Raw genomic sequence first — 17,139 nt, forward strand, 5'->3', positions numbered from 1 at the left:
CTAAACCACGATCATCATGTTACATTTTCTTTCTTTTTATTTTTCTGTGACATTTGTATAGTATAAATTATATTCTCATTTTTGTGACTGCTCCCAAACCCAAGGTCCTCGGCGGTACTTTTGGGGCCGACCGCGGTGGTCTCGCGGTTCTAGGCGCGCAGTCCGGAACCGTGCGACTGCTACGGTCGCAGATTCGAATCCTGCTTCGGGCATGGATGTGTGTGATGTCCTTAGGTTAGTTAGGTTTTTAGTAGTTCTAAGTTCTAGGGGACTAATGACCACAGCAGTTGAGTCCCATAGTGCTCGGAGCCATTTTTTGGTACTTTTGGGGCAGCACCACAAATTGTATAAAGCGTGGGTAGTGACCAGGATGTACTACGTCTATTGGCAGAAAAAAAAAATAATGACAAGAATTGCGCCAGCTGGAATGAAAAGATAACTTACCTTTATTTCTGACGAAACGTGCACCAGCAATAGAAGTCCAAATAACATAAAGAGTAATCCGTGTGCTGAGCCTAGTCGAATACAAGAGCAAATATCACACTGCAATGGCTCCGCTCTTAACTCCACGAAAGGCTAGCAATAGACGATCGAAAATAGACTGTCCGTCTCGGGCCCAGCGCCCCTCCTTATACCCAGAGGCAGAGGGCGCTGTGGACCCGAGCTCAGCCGCGGCGCGACCTCTTCCGTCGGCGATGACGCCCTCAGACGCCGACGGCCGCGACAGGTACTGTGGCCAGGGATGTCACGGCCAGGGCGCGCGTGCGCTAGTTGGTTGGTTGGTTGGGTCCGGGGATACAACACTCATCAACTAGGTAGTAACAAATTATATGCAACCATTTTGACAATTGTTAAGATTCAATTCACTGTAGCTTCAGAGAAATCATTATACACTCCTGGAAATGGAAAAAAGAACACATTGACACCGGTGTGTCAGACCCACCATACTTGCTCCGGACACTGCGAGAGGACTGTACAAGCAATGATCACACGCACGGCACAGCGGACACACCAGGAACCGCGGTGTTGGCCGTCGAATGGCGCTAGCTGCGCAGCATTTGTGCACCGCCGCCGTCAGTGTCAGCCAGTTTGCCGTGGCATACGGAGCTCCATCGCAGTCTTTAACATGGTAGCATGCCACGACAGCGTGGACGTGAACCGTATGTGCAGTTGACGGACTTTGAGCGAGGGCGTATAGTGGGCATGCGGGAGGCCGGGTGGACGTACCGCCGAATTGCTCAACACGTGGGGCGTGAGGTCTCCGCAGTACATCGATGTTGTCGCCAGTGGTCGGCGGAAGGTGCACGTGCCCGTCGACCTGGGACCGGACCGCAGCGACGCACGGATGCACGCCAAGACCGTAGGATCCTACGCAGTGCCGTAGGGGACCGCACCGCCACTTCCCACCAAATTAGGGACACTGTTGCTCCTGGGGTATCGGCGAGGACCATTCGCAACCGTCTCCATGAAGCTGGGCTACGGTTCCGCACACCGTTAGGCCGTCTTCCGCTCACGCCCCAACATCGTGCAGCCCGCCTCCAGTGGTGTCGCGACAAAAATATGTAAAATCTTATGGGACTTAACTGCTAAGGTCATCAGTCCCTAAGCTTGCACAGTGCATAACCTAAATTATCCTAAGGACAAACCCATGCCCGAGGGAGGACTCGAACCTCCGCCGGGACCAGGCACAAAGTCCATGACTGCACCGCGTCAGACGGCTCGGCTAATCCCGCGCGGCTTAAAAAGCTTACTGGAAGGTTGAGAAGCTCCAGATGTGTAGAGATGAATGAAGGACAGGATGGAAGTATCACGGGGGGGGGGGGGGGGGGGGGGGAGACAGCGATACGCGATGGGGGACAGACAAGGGAATGGCGGGCAGCGTATGGGGGGAGGCGCGTAATGTGTTTCCAAAGTGTGCTAGCAGGGGGCGGCGCGCAGGTGGCGGGGCTGCGGTCATTACCGCTGGGCGCCCGCTTTCCGATAGCCATTTGTCCCGCTTACCGGGCGCTCTCTTCCCTGGCCTCGCGCTGTTTTCAATTTTGGGCGCCGTTAAAGGGATCGGCGGCGCGGCTGATCCCCGGCGTGTCGCAGGAAATGACGCCCCGCGCCGAGAACCCGCGGGCGAGTCCGCCGTGAGGGAGCCTGCGTCGGGCAGGCCGTCTCCTCGCCTCTCTGCCCCCTGTCCCCTGCCCGCCCGTGTCACACTCGCACGTCAGCGGTGCTTCCCCAGCACTGTCGTAAAAGGGACGCGTCGTCTCCAGTGGCTGTCCTGTCACATCGACTTGACCACCTGTCAAAAGTCATAGTCACCATCTTTCGCGGCGGGGATTGCCGCGAGAGTTGCAGGAAGGGACGCAGAAAGGTTCTGGAAGGTCAGACACGGATGTGGAGCCATCTCGACACCAGTGCAGTGGACGGCGGCGCTAGGTTGCTCTCCTGAGGGTCCGTGGCGTGTTCAGCCTGATCAAACTCAATGAAAGGGTCGGCGTGGTGCTCACGGAAAGGTGTGTACTTCTGTTCACCCATAGTGCCTTCCAGAATGAGACATCACCCAAGGAATGCCACCAAAACATTCCCTCCTACGGCTGGGGCCCTCCTGACGATTGAGACGGACTGTTCGCTTTCACAAGTCTCACGCCGCACACGCCAAAGGACATTTTTCCGATGCAACGTAACACGTGATTCATCTGAAGAGGCCATCTGTCGGCACTCACTGGATGTCCAGTTGCGGTATTCGTGTGCAAAATCCAGCCTTTCTTGCCAATGAACAGTAGTCAGCACGGCAGCGTGAGCCAGGGGCCAACTGCTGCGACCCATACGCAGAGACACTTGCCGGACGGTCGTTGAGGAGACAACTCTTGGTCCATACACAACTCTGCAAACGACGTTCACCCCTGTGATCTATAGGCTGCGTGGCATACCACAGTTTCCTCGGCGCCACTTTTGGATAGCGCCATTTTGCCATGCACGTTGTACTTTAAACAGAGGAACAAACGAACAGTTTACAAACGTATCCGTCACGGAAATGCTTCCACGCTTCTCTCGAAAGCCAATGACCAAGGCTTTTTGAACGCCAGATAAATCGCATTACGACAACGACCGTACTGAATGAGATTTTCACTCTGCAGCGGAGTGTGCGCTGATATGAAACTTCCTGGCAGATTAAAACTGTGTGCCAGACCGAGACTCGAACTCGGGACCTTTGCCTTCGCGGGCAAGTGCTCTACCAACTGAGCTACCCAAGCACGACTGACGCCCCGTCCTCACAACTGTAAAGTTTGGAAGGTAGGAGACGACATACTGGTAGAGGTAAAGCTGTGAGGACGGGGCGTGAGTCGTGCTTGGGTGGCTCAGATGGTAGAGCACTTGCCCGCGAAAGTCAATCCCGAGTTCGAGTCTCGGTCTGGCACACAGTTTTAATCTGCCAGGAAGTTTCAACGACCATACTGTTTTCCGAGTCCCCTCCAGACACGTTTTATATACCCTCCACTGTCAGTGCTGCCACCCGCCGTCTGCAAGTGGTTACCGCACGTTGACGTCGAAGACAGGCGGTGGTCACATTAGTGTGACTGGACCGTGCACTAATAATGTAACTACAAGGTATTCGATTTATGAAGCCAGTTCTATTTATTGCCGCGTAAAAACATAGTGGGGGGGGGGGGGTATGAAAGCACCATCAGGAGTCATTGAATTAACGGAAGGGATGGGTTTCAGGGAAAATACGATGAAAAGAAACAATGTGGGAGCCTAAATAATTGAAGTAGGTAGACATTTCTTGTTGCCTACAACAATAGGAAACATATTTCAGTTTATCTGAGCGATCAGCGTAAAACATTTGTTAAACAATGACGAAGTTCCTTCAGCGGAATTAAGGTGTTGGTTTTATTGGCAACTAGTTTCGATGTTGCCAATAAAACCAACACCTTAATACAGTTGGAGGAACTTCGTCATTGTTTAACATATATCAGACTAGCTGACGTCCCAAGTCGTTCGTTTCAATTATCGATATACGAAAATAAAACATTTGTCTCTTGAACTGGTACTGTTTACCACAGTTAAACAGCTTCAAGAGTGTTGCACATTTCGCTTCAGGCAGGTATGTATCGATCAAAGTCGTGAGGGACAGGAAAAACCCGTCGTGGATCCACAGCCATATGAAAACAGCTGCTATGATAACGAAAAGTGCTTCACTTCAGATTTGCCTCATAGACAAACAAAAACTGCGGGTAGCCAAAATTAGGGTAAGAAGAGTGACGTGTGAAGCGTTCAACTAATATATTTTGGTTCAGTCATCAGTCCTCTCTCTAGTGTGATGTGGCCAGCTACCAAATCCTCTCCTGTCCCAACCCCTTCATCTCAGAACAGCACTTGTAACTTACGTTCTCAATTATTTGCTGGATGTATTTCAATATCTGCCTTTCTCTACAATTTCTGCCATCTACAGCTCCATCTAGTACTGTCGAAATCATTAAATTCTGCCTCAACAGCTGTACTATCATCCTGTCAGTGTTTTCCACATATTCCTTTCCTCTCCGATTCTGATCAGAAACTCCTCATTCCATACCTTATCAGTCCACCTAATTTTCAACATTCGTCTATGGCACCACATCTCAAATGCTTCGATTCTCTTCTGTTCCCGTTTTACCACAGTCCACGTCCACGAATACGAAAGTAAAATTTAACCATTATAATCCTAATAAATTTTGCTTTATGTTAAATCAGTAAATAAATAAATCCATCTGCCTAGACATTCTGTGACCATAAAGATATTGAAACGAAGATGAATGGAGACTAGGCTGGAATACTGAATTCCTTCTTCCAAAAGTATTTCACTGGGGGAGATCGTACTGCAATTTATCGGGATGTGCGTACAGAGCTATTAAAGAGAAACAAACAAATGATAAAGTGCTATTTTGCGTGACTCTTTGTTCTAATTTTACCCTTAATACTTGCACACTTCTGCCTGTAATGTACAAGATATTTACTAAAACTGTCACCACCACCAGCACGAAAAAAACCTTGTGCTTTAATAATAATAAAAAGGCGGGGGGGAACAAGCTAGCTTGAGTAGTTAATGTACGAATAGACCATTTATAGGTCATGAAAGAAATAATAAAATTTAAAAAAATGTTTGAGGATTGCTTTCATTGAGTAATAGATTTACAGGAAGCTTCTGACTCGGTTTTAAAGACATTTGTACAGAAAGACCTGCAAAAACAAGGCTTTGGTTGAAAGAAATTGAAGATTGTTTACGTTAATGTTATGGTTTTCATTGAACTTCATTAGGACAATGAAATACTTAAAATGAAATAAAAGTCAGGTAAGGAAATTCCGCATCGCAAAAAAGTTTCAATCAAGAATTATATCTTACATTTTAAACAATTACGTTCCAAGCAGCAGTAAAAATTCTTCTGTGAACGTCGTCTGGCAGGCCACAGCGTTCTTTATAACGACATTGCCCCGAATCTTTCAAATAATTCGACTGAGTCTCATATACTGAAGTGTATACGAGCGTAAACTTGCACCAAAACTGATAGTAGAACTAAGTAAGGAATCACGATAAACTTTTATAAGATGCTGTAGTAACCTGAAAGTTTTTTTAATGGTGGCTGTTTGATGCACCACCTTAGAGGATAGCGGACAGATTTAAGAAATATGAATATTGTAGAAACTGCACATAACAGAGTAAGTAGAAAAGCTCTTTGGTGAACAGTTGTAGTACTTATGTAGCTCTAAAAACTGCAGCTCTTGTACTAAACGCTTCTCAAGCGTTTTCAACAAATCGAGATTCGAAGCTTTACGAGCATGCTGGATACAACACAAGAGTAGCAGCATTAGCGCGGCCGTCTGAAGCTGGTGACCTCGGGACCATCCGCCCAACTGTCAACGTTTTCTTTGTTTCTTTGTTGAAGAAATATTAAATTACAAAAGATAAGCGGGATTCGGTCCAGAGATCACGGAGGTGTCTTTTTTACTGTTTCACCACTTCTTTTTCTTCTTCAGGAAGGAGGCTTGCAGAGGGGAAGGGAGGGAAGAATGTGCAAGGGCCGTTACCCGAAGTCCCAGCCATGGTGTTTCCCTCGCCGTCATGGCATTAGGAGTGGTGAGGGGAACTCAATAGCGGGACCTTTTTTTTTTTTTTTTTTAATACGAGCAACTAGCACCGCATCTTGCACTAACTAAACAAAACAAAAAGTCGCGGGACTTTTCTACGCCCAGGCAATATACGTGGGGAAAAGGAAAATGTGCTTCGTAGCACGATGCACAAGGATGCTCATCTGCTCGACTTACGCTTCATCATCTACGTATGTGTTCATGCATGTCATACGTAATTTCACCCATAGCCAGCCATGTTTTCGTCAGCTCAGTCAATGGGTAGCTTCTCCTGCCTGTTGATGATCCAGCTGTGTGGATGGTTGCGCAGGGCCTAAGTAATAAAAAACATATTGCTTGTATTTTGGTTTCCGTGCAATCTTGGATTGACATTATTGTAGGTAGATCCAAAAATTCAGCACTTCTTTAGGCCCATTGTGAAATAAATAGTTCACCATGTGTCCACAGATCCACGTGACTACGTTGGTTTTGGTGCACTAACAAGAGGGTTCTTGGCCTTCACGATGTTTCGTGGACGCTTCTGTTATAGGATGCGATATATCTTCCATGTCAACGCCTCTTTCGCTGCTGATAGTGTGATAAGGGTATAACTTTGTTCAAGGTGAAAGGGACCAAAGTAATAGAAAGTTGGGGTGTGTTTTGCATCGTCAGACGAGGCATAAGGGGGGCAGAGCCGGGGTCCAGCAGCAAACCTGTCAAACTTTCCGGGCGGTGGCGCCACTGCTTGATGTGTGAGCTGACAAGCAGGACCACCGCACTCTCGTCGACATGGACTGTGCTAATACCTCCCCTGTTTGGGGGAGGTGTCAGAGATTCACATCTGATTTTGAAAACGTGCCTGTTCTGACGTAGGCTCCAAATAATATACGTCGAGCCATCATTAACGGTATTGGAAGTGCACGCACTATGTGTGGAATGCGTGATGCGAGGTAAATATTCACGAAGTGTATCCTCTGAAGAATGTTGAAGCCCGCAGATGAGAAGGTTGGCGGTGTTGACCTGAATTATTTGTAACAAACGGGTATACTGAAGGGCCGCACTACACCATAAGTCGTGGAAAGGCGGTTGATGGTAATACTGAGTTGTAGGGAATTGAGACGTGCTGGGACTAACCTGTGTCCTTTGTTCATGGCGACCGATTTGGTGACGCTGAGACAGCTGCGGCATGCCACACCATTCAAATGCGTTGGTTACATCGTCATTGTTGCTGGACACGAGAACCAGGCCGTCTGTATATGCTGTACAGCGAAATCTAATGCGTTGTAACATTAATCGAATGAGGCGTTGCCGGAGTCTACAAACGATCGGTTCCAGTGCCAGAGCATAAAGTAGAGTCGGCCGGGGGCAGCCTTGAAGCACAGATCTGGAAACTGGGAGGGACGGCATGAGAGATGCATTGACGAGCAACTAGGAGGTCGCCCCTAAGAAGAGGCAAATCACGACGTCTGTGAATTGATGTGGCTACTGCATATGTTGTAGAATGAATACAGGTACACTTGACCCACTCGAAGAAAAGCCTGGCTAAAATCTAACGATGGCAGTGCTCCTGAGATGTGGTGTTAGGGGTTTATCTCGCGGTACCGACACAGTACTGTGTGGATGTTATTGATGCCCGCTACGGAAGACTGATCTGGTGAGATGACTGGAGGCACGGTCAGCCGTATACACATCGTTAACAGACTGTTCAATATCTTCATGTTGCAGTTGAGAAGTGTCAGTGGGCGTTAATCGAGTACTCGAATGTCACCTGTCGGTTTTTGGACCGCTGTAGTCATTCGTTCGACGAAGGGTGCAGGGAGCGGCACCGCAGGGGAGACAAGCTCCCGACAGATGTCATCTTGAGAGCCAGTGGATATTTAAATATTGTATAATCGCCGCCAAGAGACTTGTTTGATGATGTTTTACCTGCTGCGTCAACAATAATTCAGTTTGTAAGTCCTGTGAAACAGTGCCATAAACCAGTCGTGAGACTCTTGCCAGCGTCGTCGGGTTGAAACACTGAGCTGAATGAAGTCGTGTGTAATGGTCGATCAAGGCTGCTCCAAAGCCACATTGCGTGTTGAGGAGACGGCCGCCTACGGCGGTGACGGCCTACATGAGCACCCTTCGTTGTGATTTACGTTCTCGAGTGGTGGGTTATTCCGTTGCTAGTCTGTCATGTGATCGTCCCCCGACGATCGTCCCTTCAAAGTGTCGGCTGATATTGGCTATGATCCGTACCTTCGCATGGTGTACTGTCAATAGTCAGTCAAAAATGATTCAAGTGGCTCTGAGCACTATGGGACTTCACTGCTGAGGTCATCAGTCCCCTAGAACTTAGAACTACTTAAACCTAACTAACCTAAGGACATCACACAAATCCATGCCCGAGGCAGGATTCGAACCCGCGACCGTAGCAGTAGCGCGGTTCCGGACTGCGCGCCTAGAACCGCTAGACCACCGCGGCCGGCAATAGTCAGTCCGGCGTGGATTTCGAGGAAGTACATTTTGCTAAGGCGGTAAAATAAAAATTAGGGTGGGGCTCCTGCAAGCTACGTTATGTATTCAAGGTACTTTGCAGGGCAGTTAAACTAGCAGCTGTTCAGTGTAGGATACAATGGGAGGCAGTGGACGCACGAGCTCCAATGGTGCATCGACAATTTGAAAAGGCCAGTCGAGCGAGGTTTGACTTGCAGGGATGTCAGATGCACCACATCCATGGGCGACGAAGGGTGATGGCAGATACGTAGGCACGGTGAACTAAGAAGTCTATAGACCATACCTCCGCGGCGCTCACTGTTGCCGTGAGAGAACGCGAAATGTAGATGCTATCAAATCGACTTGACGAGTGACACGTAAAATGAGTGGATCCTGGCCGATTTCCATGGAGATGTTTCTATGTATCTACCAACTGAAATCGCTGATGAGTACCGTAAGTTTGGGGCATGGTGAATGACGCAGAAGCAGATCTTTAGACGCCACTGAAATCGCTCCATAACACAAAGTCGTCCTGCCGGCCCTGAAAGAGCTGTGCTACTCCTTCCGTTAAGAAGAGCGATCGTTCGCGACGTCGATTCTTTCCAGAAGGGACGAACAGATGGATAAACTGGATGTTTAGCACACTGTTGCTGTCATTCGTCTAAGGGTATAGGAGATAACGTACCACGTCATTCTCGAGGCCCTCTCTGGTTAGAACTGCAACACCGCTCTTTATTGGCATAGCGTGGGGTACATGAGCTGTATAACCGTACATACCTGTGAAATCATCGACCCCTTGGCAATGTCGATGTCTATTGTATTGAGTATGCCTTGGAACAGAGACGACTTCGTTAATGCCTGAACAGTGTTAACGTTGATGGTCACTGAGCTCTGGGTGTGTAGATGATCTCGTGCAATGGGGGCGCAGTTAGCGTAGCCACAAACGTTGTGGCCTGGCATCTGCACTCTGTGGCCACGCCGTCGTCTGCTGGTACTCGGGAGGGGCCGATGTGTGTGAGGAGACACCCCTCTCCTCGTCCTCCACAGTGGGAGTCGTATCTTCATTGTTGTCCACTCAAAGTCCAGAAGTTAACCACCACGGCTGTGGTAGGGTACTCGGGAGCTGGATGACGAAAGTTGAACTAGCAGTCGTTTCCTGCTGTGTATTGGTGACCGGAATCATCCCCATGATCTGTTTGCCCAAGGGACCGGAAAGGGCTGCGTCGAAGTCAGGAAAAACAACAGGTGAGGGTGATCTTGTGTCATCCATGTCTCCTGCGTCGTTGCCGGACAGGTCGTCAGCTGGGAAAGACGTCCGCAGGAGCCAATCGTTGGAGGGTGTATGATGTTTCCTCGGTGATCTCTGTTTGTGGACCTGGGTTTCCGTGTCCGAACGAATGAGTAGTTCTTTCACTGCATCCCCCCCCCCCCCCCTTCCTGGGAGAATATCACTGGTCGATACAACTCTAGTGTCGAGTTCTATTCTCTCGTCCGAATCTCCCACTGAAGATGATGGGTGGCCCCTCTTAATCTGTGACGACTCTGTCAAGATGTCAGTCAATCCTGAACATGTGACGGGTGTGCCCCATGTGGTCTTCCACCCACAAGCGTCGAATTGTGACTACAGAACGCCACAAGCGTACGACAATGTTTACCACTACTCCTATTGTTCCGAAGAAACATGATTCGCTGTAGCGATACAAGTGTTTGGTGGAAGTTAAGATGCCGAGATTCGAACCAAGTGCCCCACAGACACGTCGCCTGCCGCAGCAGCCGGCGCCGCCCCTTACCCTGCGGGAAGCCGTGCGTCGGCGGCGGTTGGTGGTGGTGTGGGTGGTGCTTGTAGAAGTCGTCGTCGAGCACCTCCTGCTTGATGGGCAGGAAGTGGTGGTCGTGCGGGCCGCCCTCCGCCCCCGCCGCCGCCACCGCCCCCGCCCCCGCCGCCTCCGTGTCGCTGCCGCAGCTGTCAGCATTCAGGAACGAGCCAGCCCCCGACGGACCTGCCGGACACAGAGACAAATGACAGTCGTGATAAAGTAAGGAAAATTAGTGGACCAGTGAAGAAATAGTCTGAAAATGTTTCCATGAACTCTCTGCCACATGCAGATTAGTCATGTAGATGTAAAAATAATAGTAACACGCCGGCAGAACGTAATTTTAGACGCGCAGGACTTGACGTGTCGGAGTAAAACAGTACAATATGTTCTCAAAATGTGAATGATATTATATAAAATTGTCGGGTAAGGTTCTCACCGTGCTTATTTCTGTAAAATTGCATATTTTTACTGCGTTTGCGTGAATGTGTGTGTGTTAGCAGCCTTTTTGTTGTGCCTCTCTGTGACTCGTCGGCATCTCCAGTATATGGTAGGTAGTAGTCTATCATTTTCATAATGTCTTCAGTATTTCATGCAGGATTTTCCATTGTTTCAATGGATGAGTAAATAATTTTTTATTCTTACTTTCTTATTTTCAGGTTGAACGTAATACAGAGGGCTTACTAGAATCAAAACCTTGCAGTCTTTTTCTTTTTGAGACTGTTACCTAGATGAGGTATTTTTAGTAGATATGTTAGGAATGTTACTAATGAATGCATAATTAATTATATTTCGTTAAATATGTTGTACGATATGAAAGAATATGACTGGTTACGCTCAAGCAAAGTACCTGTTGCAGCTTTCTTCATGTGTATCTACATCTACATTTGTACTCCGGAAGCCACCTTGTCGGAGAGTACTGTATGTACCAGTGTCACATCGCCGTTCCACCAATGAATATCGTTTCCACCACTCGGACAGCAGTGTGGGAGAAGTGACTGTAAACCATGCAGGACTCGGAGTTCGGAACATACGAATCTTTGTGCTGCCGTTTGAAGTTCCGGCTATGCTGCGGCCGTACGGGGAAGTACTTAGTTACGTGGAATAAAAGTGGCACACGTTCGAGACGTATCATGTTCTGTACGAAGTGCGTCAGGTGCGAACTGAGCTGCGCTAACACATTCCAACGTACATGACCGTTGCTGACTGTCGAGGGATCGTCGTTTATAGCGGTCAATCGCGGACTTGTTCGGGGTGGGGGAGGGAAGGGCATGTTCGCTCTGAATGCCTGCAGATACTACCCAATGACCCAGGTGTATCGGATAGGTACAGTCAATGTGAACGGCATTAGTTTCGCAATCGAGGACATGATTCGGGTGGCCGACGTTGATATCGTGCTTGTACAAGAGGTACGGCCTGATCTCCACTTAGATATTTATGGATGCACGTCTTACGTGAACCGAATTACCGACGGACGACGTTGATGATACAGCTGTATTATGCGATGGCATAGAAACAACGTCTGGTACCGTGCGCCGCAGAATTTGAATCCCCGCCAGACGTCACGGACGTCGAAGAGCCCTACAGGTCTCTGCACCATCGCGCCGTAAGCTGTGGCGGGGCGCGCGTCCTGGCCCGCATTTAGTGTGTGTGCGTGGGGAGGGGGGGGGGGGGGCACAGTGGAACACGTGGTTCCAACGGCCAATTACGGCGCGCCCCCGATAGATTATTTAAGCACCTGCCTCTCGCTCAGCCAGCGAGTCTAATCGTTGCGTGAGTCTCGACACATCGCCTCGACAACAGACAGCGTGTTTATCGTGCTTTGTTTTCATTATTAGTGGACGTCTTGGATTCGTTTGGTTGTCTTTGTCACTCCGTTGCTTCTTGCGTGTTGTCGCCCTAAGGCCTCCCCCCAACGTCCGTCGTTGTTTCGTGTCCGTCCTTTCCGTTCGTTTGTTTGTTCGGGGGCCGCTTTCTGTTTGGTCCCGCCGTAACGGATATTCAGTATTGCCATCAGCGAGAGGCGTTGTGTTCACTATCAGCGTAGAGCGAACAAGCTTCTACTCTACTGAAGTAGCTCCATTTTTTCAGGGCGCCACAGAGCACTTAGTAGTGGGCGTGGACCAGCAGCTTCTTACGCCCTGAGGGTCAGTTCCCTCACCATGTCCCGTGTCCCGTCCTTCATACGATGGTCGGGGACCTCGCTTTGCACGATACATGATGTGGATATACAGACTTCATCAGCCACTCGGGTAGCAGGTTAGCAGGATTGACGTTTCCCGAGGTCTTCGAGCAGCCACCATCGATGCCGAGCTGTGGCCCAATGCATTCATCTACCACACGGCCTTCATCTGCGCCCTGACCCTGCCGTGACAACAGACGAGCCGTAGTAGAGGACCATGGACTCTTATAGTCAACATTCTCCCGTAAGACGCTTTCTGTCTAGCCGTCGCTCATACCTGGCAGAAATGTGAACGACGACTTCGTACCTCTGATTCTACTATACAATAGTGGACACACTGCCCCAAACCAGCTATTGGCTTCGCTCTCTTGGCGTATGGACTAGACAGGGCACTTGGGCAACGATTGACCTCTGAGTTCTAGAACGCGGTCTTGAGGGAACCAGCGTCGCAACAGCCTTCGTCGGAGCGCCAAACGGCCGTCCACCGGACACAGGCACGGCTGCCAGATCGGATGGTACAGGAGTTCGAACGAGCCTACAAGATTCCGTCCCAGATGAATGTGCTTCTCCCTATCATCATCAGAGAACGGAAACATCGTAGGAGGAGACTCATCACGGCAGTTATTGCGGCGGACGGGCAACGTGCAGAGATACACACCGCCATCTCCCGTGTCTTCACAGCTTGTTATCGCACTCTCTATCTGGCAGTTCAACGGCCAACTAATGACACTGAGGACGTCGATTGCGACCTGCCGACTTCGGGTAGGGCACAAGGAGAGGACACATTCTTTGACGCCGTCACACTGGAAGAAATGAGCATGGCCCTTTCGCGGAGTGCGAGAAATAAATCCCCTACACCTGATGGTCTTCTGCGCTTTTTCTGACTTGATGGGTGGAAGTTTGGAGGCAAATGTGCTTCTAACTCCGAGATCCGGACTTTTGGGTCTTCCTCTCCTCCCAGTCCCCCCCCACGCTTCCGAGTCTTTGGAGGGCAGGGTAAGCCCTGTGCGAAAGCCAAACAGGGCGTGCGGACAGCATGACTTCCCTCCGTTGACGTTAGTGGATTCGGATTACAAGCTGTTCGCACACATACTTCGTGCTCCCTTCCTCGCTACTGTCAAGGATGCCGTTCACGCCGACCAAAAATGTCTGGGAATTTGCAATAATATACACGCGGCGTTAAGCTCTTACAGAGATGTGGTGGCGTGCCGCTTAGAAGGCGCCCTCGTGCGGTACGGATTTGACCCAGTCGAGCACCATTTCTTGCAGGCTGTCTTAGAGACGATGGGTCTGTCCTCAGTATTGGCTGGTGTGGCTCTCCGTCTCATCCACGGGGCCCCTGACAAGCCTGGACCCTGGATGTGGAGAGGTCGTCTAGGAGTGAAGTCTGCCCATGCAGATGCCTGCCTGAGAAGTGACAATCTGCGGAACACTCCAGGCAAGGAGAACTCTGTGCTCCGTGTTTTTCGGCATCGCATGGTTTTGGTTGGTTGATTACTGCTTCTTGCGAGTATAGATCAGTAAGATGACGTCTTGCAGGACGCTGGTCCCCCTTCTCATCTAAAACTGGTTCTTGTTGGCGCTCCAAAAAATGTCTGACTGACTCCCTCTCTCTGCCTACATTTGTGTACTGGCCAATACTGTACGATCTCTGTAAGCACAGTCATACACCTCACCCACTATTCTATGTTATTAACTGAATCAATGGTAGCCGGTTTTACTTTTCTGTTAACAACTGATTTGGTGGCACCTGGGTGAATGTCGGCTCTCACGATCTACAAAGAAGCCTCAAACTTTTGTTTCCATTCTAGTTTCTAAGATGTTATCCTAATAGTCTACGTTTTATGGTGAAGTCTAACTACCCGCTGTTTCCCTCTGTAGCGGCAGCTATTCCTGGAGGGTGACATTAAGTGACACGCAACCCGTGGCCACACAGCTCTTGAAAAACAGACCCTCGTGTCCAACACATGCTGGAGATGACATTCGCATTGCCTGACTTCAGCCACTGTGTGCCAGGGTGGCTTTCTTTCTAACTCCCGTTCCATAAAACACAGCGCACATGGGGAGCAAGGGGCGAATAGGTTTGGGGACTGACTCCCAGCCGTTTTATGGCCTTCCAGCGCCTCACTCATTCTCTTCCGAGTCCCACCATCAACTACTTAATTATTCGTTATCACAAGTATTACTCAACATTTCATAACCCTGTAGAAATTAATTCATTCTAACTTAACAATTAGTTTGACTCTTTCTGATGGGCGTTACGTAAATTACGGGACAGTTTGATAAAAACGTTCGCGTAATAATAGCACGAGCATTTCTGCGACCCTTTGAAGCACATGAGAAAGAAACTTCTGCATGGGTCTCCATTCGCTCTGGGACACGACAACAGTGAACAAATCGGTTCTGCTTTTTGCGTTTGTCTTCAGTGTCTTCCAATGATGAAGGCGCTGGATCGCCAACTACTGCACGAACTGCTGAACCCCATGTCACCGGTCTACCAGGCGAATCGGGGCTCGGTCCTGTCATACTGTCTCTTCTTCTTGTCGGCGTTTTTCGTATATATTCCTTCCCTCTTCGTCTCTGCCCAGAACCTCCTCATTCCTTACCTTATCATTCCACCTAATTTTCAACATTCTTCTGTAGCACCACATCTCAAATGCATCGAGTCTCTTCTGTTCCGGTTTTCCCACATCCCATCTTTCACTACCATTCAATGCTGTGGTCCAGACGCAAATTCTCAGAAATTTCTTCCTCACGTTGATACTAGTAGACTTCTCTTGGCCAGGAATGTCCTTTTTTTGCCACTCCTAGTCTGCTTTTGATGTCCTTCTTGCTCCGTCCGCCATTGGTTATTTTACAGCGTAGGTAGTAGAATTCCTTAACTTCATCTTCTGAATGATCATCATTACTTATGCTAAGTTTCTCGCTGTTCCCATTTCTGCCACTTCTCATTACTTTCGTGTTTCTTGGATTAACTCTCAGTCCATATTCTACACTCATTACGCTGTTCATTTCATTCATCAGGTCCTGTAAGTCTTGTTCTCTTTCACTGAGGATAGCAATTTCATGAGCGAATTTTATCATTGATAACTTTCGTCTTGAATTGTAATTCCAATCTTGAACTTCCTTTTGCTTTCCATCAGAGGTTGAACAGTTGGAGCGGAAGACTACACCTCCTGTCTCTTCCCTATCGACTCCCGTTTCTTCTTCAGTCTCATCAGACACCTCATAGAGGTCTTCAGTCTACTCTTTGCACTTACCCTCTCTCTCCTCTGCATTTAACAGTGGAATTTACAATGCACTCTTAATGTTATCACCCTTGCTTTTATTTTCACCGAAGGCTGTTTTCACTTTTCTATATGTTGAGTCAATCCTTCCTACAATCATTTATTTTTCGATTTCTTCGCATTTTGCACCCAGACATTTCGCTTTAGCTTTCCCGCACTTCCTATTTATTCCATACGTAAACGACTTTTACTTCCGTATTCCTGAATTCCTGTGAACATTTTTCCACTTCCTTCTCCCATCGATCAACCGAAGTAGTTCTTCTGTTACCCATGGTTGCCCCGCAGTTACCTTCAATGTATTTATGATTTTGTTTCCAACTTCTGTGATCGCAATTTTCAGGAATGCCCATTCCTCTTCAACTGAAGTGCTTACTGAGCTATTCATTACCACAGCATCGACAGCCTTAGAGAACTTCAAGCATGTCTCTTCATGCCTTAGTATTTCCGCATCCCAGTTATTTGTTTACTGATTCTTTCTCCAGCCTACGCTTCATTACTACCAAGTTGTGATATGAGTCTGTATCTGCTCCTGGATACCCCTTAGAATCCAGTATCTGATTTCGGAATCTCTGTCTAACCATGATGTAATCTAATTGAAATCTTTCCTTATCCGCCGGCCCTTTACAAGTATAGCTCCTACTCTTGTGTTTCTTGAACAGGATATTCGCTATTACTAGCTGATATTTATTACAGAACTCAGTTAGTCTTTCTCATTCTTAGTACCAAGCCCACATTCGCCCGTCAGCCTTTCGTCTACTCCTTCCCCTACAACCCCATTCCAGTCCCCCGTGACCATTAGTTTTTCATCTCTATTTACGCATTGAATTACCCGTTCAATATACCCACATACTTTCATCTTCAGCTTGCGACCTCGAATGTATACTTGAACTATAGTTATTGGTATTTGTTTGCTTTCGTTTTTGAGGCGAACAACCTGTCACTGAATTGTTCAAGTTAACACACACTCTGTTCTCCCTTCTTACTCATAACGAATACTACTACCGCTATATCAGTTTCTGCTGCTGTTGATATTACCCTATACTCACCTAACCAGAAATCGTTTTTGTCTTTCCATTCTACTTCAGTGATCCCTACTATATCTAGATTTGGCCTTTGCATTTCATTTTTCGGATTTTCTAGATTCCCTACAACGGTCAAACTTCTGACATTCCGCGCCACGATTCGTAGACCGTTATCCTTTCATTAGTTATTCAGTCTTTTTCTCACGATTACCTCTCCGTCGGCAGTCCCCTCCCGGATATCCGAATGGGAGACTATACAGGAA

General features: G+C 48.4%; 1 protein-coding gene across 1 annotated transcript in view; it reads right to left on the reverse strand.

Annotated features, from left to right (window-relative positions):
* Positions 1–17,139, reverse strand: part of LOC126267915 (LIM homeobox transcription factor 1-alpha-like) — a 219,188-nt gene that overhangs the window by 15,747 nt on the left and 186,302 nt on the right. Inside the window, exons 5-6 of the mRNA XM_049973224.1 lie at positions 10,513–10,571; positions 10,362–10,476 (exon numbers count right to left, since the gene is read on the reverse strand). Coding sequence (XP_049829181.1) covers positions 10,362–10,476; positions 10,513–10,571 — 174 coding nt within the window. The remainder of the gene's footprint in view (positions 1–10,361; positions 10,477–10,512; positions 10,572–17,139) is intronic.

This window comes from Schistocerca gregaria, chromosome 4 (assembly GCF_023897955.1).
Source record: "Schistocerca gregaria isolate iqSchGreg1 chromosome 4, iqSchGreg1.2, whole genome shotgun sequence".
Taxonomy (NCBI): Eukaryota; Metazoa; Arthropoda; class Insecta; order Orthoptera; family Acrididae; genus Schistocerca; species Schistocerca gregaria.